Here is a 7,500-nt window from a genome sequence, read left to right as displayed (position 1 = left end):
GGCGAGCGACCGGCCCGCCGGCGAGGTTAGGGCCGAGCGGGGCCCGCTCAGGGAGAGCCAACCCCACCCGGCGCGTCCCCCCACCGGGCCGCGCGGGTAAGCACCGGACGTGCTAGAGGAGGCAGCGACCCGACGAGGCGGGCGCGGCCCGGACACCGAGGCCCCCTTCGGGCCGGGGCGGCTCGCTCGGCAGCAGGCGGCGGAACGGCAATGGAGCGCGCGGATCGGGCTCTGCTCCCCCGTCCGCGCCCCCGTCGGGGTCGCGCGCTCTTTTCCGCCCTCTCGCTCGCGTCTCTCCGCGCATCTCCCCCCGTCTCTCTCGCGCAAAACTCAGCTCCGGCCGCACCGCCGCCCGGCGCTGCTCGCGGCCGGCACCCACGGGGCGCTCCCCGGACCGGGGCCGGCACCGGCACCTCGCGCGGTTGGAAGGACACCTGAAGGCTGGCGGAGCCACGCGGCCGTCACACAGCTGGATACGGTCAAGAACGCCCTCCCCGGCAAGGCGGGAGGGGCGACACCTCGCCTGCGACAGGAAGCGCCTCGGAAGAGGAGACCGCCCTGCCCGAGCACCGGACCCCCCGCCGTGGCTTCCCCATGACAGAGAAGCCCCGGAAGAAAGCCGGCCCGCCGGGGGCCCTCTCCGACGCCACCCGAAAAGCCTCATCGATCGCCACAGGGGCCCCACGGCCACGGTCCTGGGACAACACACCGGGAGCGCGGGGGGGGGGGGGGGGGGGGGGGGTGCCGCCACCCACCCGGCAACCGAAGGCTCCCTTTCAAGCTAGGCAACGGCAGGACCGGACCGCCGGGCCGGGAACGGGCTTCTCGGCCCCCTTTCGGCCGGGGAACCCCGTCCGAGCGTGCGAGAAAAGTGCCACCGACCAGGCCACGGGCCACCGGCTTGCGCCCGCCTCGCGGCAGTCGGCTTCCCCTCCCCAACCCCCGGTCCGGGGGAGGGAGAAAAAAAAAAAAACAAAAAAAAAAAAAAACACGAAAATAAAATACGGGGTGGGGACGGCACGACAAAAAGGCACACGGCAGCGCGCGTTCGGCAACGACCCGTGCTAGCCACGGGGGCCGCGGGCCCGGGCCGGGGGGCGAGGCACGCGCCTCTCGCTCCCCCCCCCCCACCAGCAATCTCGGCGCTCTCCCTTCTCTCTCTCCATCCAGCGTCGCCTCCGCTGGGGGCCCGCGCACCTTCGTCGCGCGCGCGGCTTCTGGGTGCCGCGGCTTAGGGCCGCGAGAAAAAAAATTAAAAATCCGCGGAGGCCGGGTGGGCGCACCCCCACACGCTCTGACCGCACACCGGCACGCCTACGGAGGAAAAAAACCCGCGGACCCGGGGTGGCAACCCAGCCCGCCCGGCTTAAGCGGCTCGGTCGATCCGTCCACGACCGAGGTGGGCGAGGCGCCGCCGCCTCGCCCGGGACACCTTCCGGAGGGCTCCCTGTCGGGTTCCGGGTCCGTGCTAGGGCGGGCCGGCCACGGCGGCCAGGCTCGGCGCCCCTGAAAAATTCCGCCCGCCACGCGGGTCCCCGGCTTAAGGCCGGGGAAGGGGGAACGGCCCCACAACAACGCGGGGCCGGGGCCGGGGCGCCGCCGCCCCGGCTCCGCGGCTGACGGGGCGACCGCCGTCACCGAGCCCCTCCTCGAGCCAGGTGGCGGGCCGAGGCCAGGCCGCGCGCCCCACAGGACGTCCCCGCCGCCCTTCCGACACACCCCGGACACGCTGGCCAACAGGTCGGGAGCGGGGAACGGGACGCCGCCACCTCGGCCCACCGGGCGGCCCTCGGGGCTCTCGGGCGAGGCCCGGGGAAAAGGCCCGGACGCATCCAGCCCCGGCTGCCGGCCGCCGAGGCGGACCGACAGCCCAAAAAGTCAAAAATCGCGCCCGCCGGAGCGGGCCCCAGCTTAGGGCCGGGCAGAAAAGGCGACGCGGCGGCACCGCCGCCTCGCCCGCCGCCGCCGGCGGCCCGGGGGAGCCGCCCCCCCCCACCACGGAGCCGACAGAAGCCGGGCCCGAGCGGGACACACCGGCGGCCTCCTCTTTCCGCCTCGCCTCGGCCGGCGAGCGGCTCTGCCATCGTCTTCCGCCCTTCTCTCTCGGCCTTCTCAGCGCTCGTCTTTCGCCCTTCTCTCTCTCTGGGTCTCTCTCCTTCAGGATCCCCTCTCGCCGCCCTTCTCTCTCGGCCTCCTCAGGATCCTCTCTCTCGGCGCCCTTCTCTCTCGGCTCTCCAACTGTACCCACTTCCCTGGGCAAGACGGGAGCCGGGACCAAGCCACGCGACTCGTCCCGGCTAGGCGGAGCTGCCTTCACAGCCCCCCGGCTCCGCCTCGGACACAGGCACTGGCTCAACCTGCGGGGATGCGGCCCGTCACCTCGCTCCCATAGTACGGACAGACGAGTCCAAAGGCGCCCACGCCTCCAAGAGGACGGATGGAACTCGACCGGGAAGGCGCGCCGCCGCAGGCCGCCTCCTACCATGACGTCGCCGGAGGCGGCCGCCGACAGCGACCCCTTGGTGAACTTCCGCGGCCGGCCGCGACAACAGGTCTACCCGGCGCCTGCCGAAATCGGACTGAGTCCCGCCGGAGCGAGGTAGACCTGTTGTCCCCGGTCGGCCCCCGCCGCCCGTTGGCCGCGCCAACCCCCGGCGGCCCGGCACCGGGGTAGGCCTGGTGTCCGCTCAGAAAGCCGGGGTAGACCTGGTGCCCGTCTAGGAACCGGGGTAGACCTGGTGTCCGCCGCGGCGGCCGGGGTAGACCTGGTGTCCGCCCGGGGAGCCGGGGTAGACCTGGTGTCCGCCGTGGCAGGCGGGGTAGACCTGGTGCCCGACTAGGAACCGGGGTAGACCTGGTGTCCGGCGCCCCGGCCGGGGTAGACCTGGTGTCCGCCCGGGGAGCCGGGGTAGGCCTGGTGTCCGCCCGGGGAGCCGGGGTAGACCTGGTGTCCGCCGTGGCAGGCGGGGTAGACCTGGTGTCCGCCCGGGGAGCCGGGGTAGACCTGGTGTCCGGCGCCCCGGCCGGGGTAGACCTGGTGTCCGCCGTGGCAGGCGGGGTAGACCTGGTGCCCGACTAGGAACCGGGGTAGACCTGGTGTCCGCCCGGGGAGCCGGGGTAGACCTGGTGTCCGCCCGGGGAGCCGGGGTAGACCTGGTGTCCGCCCGGGGAGCCGGGGTAGACCTGGTGTCCGCCGCGGCGGCCGGGGTAGACCTGGTGTCCGCCGTGGCAGGCGGGGTAGACCTGGTGCCCGACTAGGAACCGGGGTAGACCTGGTGTCCGCCCGGGGAGCCGGGGTAGACCTGGTGTCCGCCCGGGGAGCCGGGGTAGACCTGGTGTCTGCCCGGGGAGCCGGGGTAGACCTGGTGTCCGCTGTGGCAGGCGGGGTAGACCTGGTGTCCGCCCGGGGAGCCGGGGTAGACCTGGCGTCCGCCGTGGCAGGCGGGGTAGACCTGGTGTCCGCCCGGGGAGCCGGGGTAGACCTGGTGTCCGCCCGGGGAGCCGGGGTAGACCTGGTGTCCGCCCGGGGAGCCGGGGTAGACCTGGTGTCCGCCCGGGGAGCCGGGGTAGACCTGGTGTCCGCTGTGGCAGGCGGGGTAGACCTGGTGTCCGCCCGGGGAGCCGGGGTAGACCTGGTGTCCGCCCGGGGAGCCGGGGTAGACCTGGTGTCCGCCGTGGCAGGCGGGGTAGACCTGGTGTCCGCCGTGGCAGGCGGGGTAGACCTGGTGTCCGCCCGGGGAGCCGGGGTAGACCTGGTGTCCGCCCGGGGAGATGGGGTAGACCTGGTGTCCGCCGTGGCAGGCGGGGTAGACCTGGTGTCTGTCGCGACAGCCGGGGTAGACCCGGTGTCCGCCGTGGCAGGCGGGGTAGACCTGGTGTCCGCCGTGGCAGGCGGGGTAGACCTGGTGTCCGCCCGGGGAGCCGGGGTAGACCTGGTGTCCGCCGTGGCAGGCGGGGTAGACCTGGTGTCCGCCCGGGCAGCCGGGGTAGACCTGGTGTCCGCCCGGGGAGCCGGGGTAGACCTGGTGTCCGCCCGGGGAGCCGGGGTAGACCTGGTGTCCGCTGTGGCAGGCGGGGTAGACCTGGTGTCCGCCCGGGGAGCCGGGGTAGACCTGGTGTCCGCCCGGGGAGCCGGGGTAGACCTGGTGTCCGCCGTGGCAGGCGGGGTAGACCTGGTGTCCGCCGTGGCAGGCGGGGTAGACCTGGTGTCCGCCCGGGGAGCCGGGGTAGACCTGGTGTCCGCCCGGGGAGATGGGGTAGACCTGGTGTCCGCCGTGGCAGGCGGGGTAGACCTGGTGTCTGTCGCGACAGCCGGGGTAGACCCGGTGTCCGCCGTGGCAGGCGGGGTAGACCTGGTGTCCGCCGTGGCAGGCGGGGTAGACCTGGTGTCCGCCCGGGGAGCCGGGGTAGACCTGGTGTCCGCCGTGGCAGGCGGGGTAGACCTGGTGTCCGCCCGGGCAGCCGGGGTAGACCTGGTGTCCGCCCGGGGAGCCGGGGTAGACCTGGTGTCCGCCCGGGGAGCCGGGGTAGACCTGGTGTCCGCTGTGGCAGGCGGGGTAGACCTGGTGTCCGCCCGGGGAGCCGGGGTAGACCTGGTGTCCGCCCGGGGAGCCGGGGTAGACCTGGTGTCCGCCGTGGCAGGCGGGGTAGACCTGGTGTCTGTCGCGACAGCCGGGGTAGACCCGGTGTCCGCCGTGGCAGGCGGGGTAGACCTGGTGTCCGCCCGGGGAGCCGGGGTAGACCTGGTGTCCGCCCGGGGAGCCGGGGTAGACCTGGTGTCCGCCCGGGCAGCCGGGGTAGACCTGCTGTCTGCCCGGGAAGCCGGGGTAGACCCGGTGCCCGCCGGGCAGCCGGGGCAGACCCGGGGTCCGCACGGGGCCGCCCGCCGCCCAGGCGCCTCTCCGAGCCCCTGGCGGCCCCGGAGCCGGGTCAAGGACACGAGCCGGGACCGGGCCAGAGCCGGGCTACACCGGTTGTCCCCTGGTCGGCGCCCGCCGCCCGGGTGCCTCCCCGTGCCCGGCGACCCCGGAGCTGGGGTAGGCTCACAGCCTCATAACGGCCCAGAGCCGGAGGGCGCTATCAGCCCCGTCCCACCCTATGAAGCCCCCACTATCAAGAGCCCTCCGTCCTTTAGATTTTGTTGTTGTTGTTGCTGTTGTTGTTGTTGTTGTTTTGGGTTGGAGGTTTTTTTTGGTTTCGGTTTTTGGGGTGGGGTGGGCTGCGGGGGGGTGGGGGCTTTTTGCTTTGCTTTGCTTTGTTTTTTGGGTTGTGGGGTTTGTGGGTTTTTTTTGGGGGGGGCGGGGGGGCGGGTTTTTTTGGTGGGTTTCCCCCCCCCCCCCCCCGGTTTCGTTGCCTCTGTTTAAGGCCGAGTTTAGAGGTTGTTTTTTTTTTTTTTTTGGGGGGGGGGGGGGCTGGGGGGGGGCTTGTGGTTTGGATTTGGGTTTCCTTGGGTTTTTGGGCCCCCCCCCCCCCCCCCTTTCTCTTTTCTCCTTTCCTGAAAGAACGGCTGTTCTGTTTGCTTGGAAGGAGAAACCTGAAACTTATCCGGGGGGCGGGGGAAAAAAAACAAACAACCCCAATATTGGCAAATGTTATTTATTTTCCTTTTGTATCCAGCGCGCTGCCAGCCGAGCCGACGGGCAGCCTACGCCCTGTGCTCAGCCTGCTGCTGACACGCCCGAGTGTCAAAAGAGCGCCCCCACCCCGTCCCCGTCCCGTCGCCCCAACCCCCCACCCCGCCCGCCCCCGGGAGCGTACACAACCCGACCCCCCCCCGCCCCCGCTGCGACTCGCCCCGCCCCGCCCCGCCCCTCTCCGCCCACCCGCCAGTAGAGGCGGCGGCGGGGCGGCCGCCGCCGGCACCACCGCCGGCCGGCACAAGGGCGGCCGCTTTCGGGAGGGTTGGTTCTTTCACGGTGCGCAGAGGTCTTCGGCCCTCGGCCCGAGTCCGGGGGGCCGCGGCGGCTCGGCGCCGAGGCGCCCGGGGCCGGCACGAAGCCGCCGGCCCTCGGCCCTCGCGCGCACACAGGGAGAGACAGACGCGGCGACACGCACGCACCCCCACTCCACACGATGGCGCCCCGACGCCGCCCCTTCAGGCCCCCCCCCGCCACCGCCGCGCATACCGACCCACGCGGGGAACCGTCCCCCGCCCGCCACGCCCGGACGCGCGCATCCTCTGGCGTCCCCTCTTTCCCCGTCCCCGTGCCCCTGCCGCTGCCCCTGCCCCTGCCCCTGCCCTGCCCTCTCTTTCGCGGCCGCCTCCGCCCATCGACGGTTGGGGGCGCCCCGTCCTTCCCCATCAGACTCCCAGGCGCCAACTTCAGACCATTCCCGACCCCGCCCAGGCTGCCAACCGCCAGCTGGCACAGCGGCGGCGGCGGCAGGGCGGGGAGCCGGCCGACACCGAGGCGGTCAGGGCCTTCGGCACGCAGGACGAGAGCCCCTCGCAGAGGCGGGGGGGGCGGGCGGGCGGTGGCGGCGGGAAGCTTAGCGCCGTCCCTTCTCCGAGAAGCTTCCCGTTCGGCTCTCGTCGAGCCTTGCGGTTCGACGGCCCGCCTGCCGTCCCTCCTTCCTTCCTTGCCGCCCGGCCCCCGGCCCCGGCCGAGACGGCGGCGGGGCGAGCGGCCGAAGGGGTCGAGCGAGGCAGAAATCGAGGCGGGAGCCGGGCCGCCGGCACGGTTCGGGCACGGAGGCGTCGGGCGTGCCGCCGACTCCTAAAGACTCTCTCCTTCCCTCTCGGGGAGCGCTAGGGGCAGCGGGCTGCCGGCAGCAGGCCGGCAGGGGCAGGCAGGCGCCCGGCTGTAGCGACGGTCGGCCTCCGTCACGTCACGGTTTCCGAGGGAGAAGGAGGGCGTGGGAGCGGACAAGCGGGCCCCCCGGAGCGGGCCGACCGCGAGACGCTGGCAGGCCCGGCCCGGGCAACGGGCCCGGGCGTCCCGTGGCGGGCGTTCGGTCTGCCCGGCGCTCGGCGCCCAGGGGCCGAGGCCGGCCCGGGACAACAGGTCTACCCCGTGGTGCCGTCCAGCGGCTAAGTGCCGCCGGGACAACAGGTCTACCCCGTGGTGCCGTCCAGCGGCTAAGTGCCGCCGGGACAACAGGTCTACCCCGTGGTGCCGTCCAGCGGCTAAGTGCCGCCCGGACAACAGGTCTACCCCGTCCCCTCCAGCGGCTAAGTGCCGCCGGGACAACAGGTCTACCCCGTGGTGCCGTCCAGCGGCTAAGTGCCGCCGGGACAACAGGTCTACCCCGTGGTGCCGTCCAGCGGCTAAGTGCCGCCGGGACAACAGGTCTACCCCGTGGTGCCGTCCGGCGGCTAAGTCCCGCCCGGACAACAGGTCTACCCCGTGGTGCCGTCCGGCGGCTAAGTCCCGCCCGGACAACAGGTCTACCCCGTGGTGCCGTCCAGCGGCTAAGTGCCGCCGGGACAACAGGTCTACCCCGTGGTGCCGTCCAGCGGCTAAGTGCCGCCGGGACAACAGGTCTACCCCGTGGTGCCGT

General features: G+C 72.8%; 1 protein-coding gene across 1 annotated transcript in view; it reads left to right on the top strand.

Annotated features, from left to right (window-relative positions):
• Window positions 1-2,483: 2,483 nt before the first annotated feature.
• Window positions 2,484-7,500, top strand: part of LOC132322933 (basic proline-rich protein-like) — a 6,761-nt gene continuing 1,744 nt past the window's right edge. The window contains exons 1-6 of the mRNA XM_059837691.1: window positions 2,484-2,583; window positions 3,382-3,446; window positions 4,100-4,141; window positions 5,365-5,377; window positions 5,692-6,680; window positions 6,843-7,016. Of these exons, the coding sequence (XP_059693674.1) occupies window positions 2,484-2,583; window positions 3,382-3,446; window positions 4,100-4,141; window positions 5,365-5,377; window positions 5,692-6,680; window positions 6,843-7,016 (1,383 nt within the window). The remainder of the gene's footprint in view (window positions 2,584-3,381; window positions 3,447-4,099; window positions 4,142-5,364; window positions 5,378-5,691; window positions 6,681-6,842; window positions 7,017-7,500) is intronic.

Source organism: Haemorhous mexicanus, unplaced genomic scaffold, assembly GCF_027477595.1.
Source record: "Haemorhous mexicanus isolate bHaeMex1 unplaced genomic scaffold, bHaeMex1.pri scaffold_213_ctg1, whole genome shotgun sequence".
In the NCBI taxonomy this organism is placed as follows: Eukaryota; Metazoa; Chordata; class Aves; order Passeriformes; family Fringillidae; genus Haemorhous; species Haemorhous mexicanus.
The sequence above is the reverse complement of the archived record's forward strand: the minus strand, read 5'-3'. Positions and strand labels throughout refer to the sequence as shown.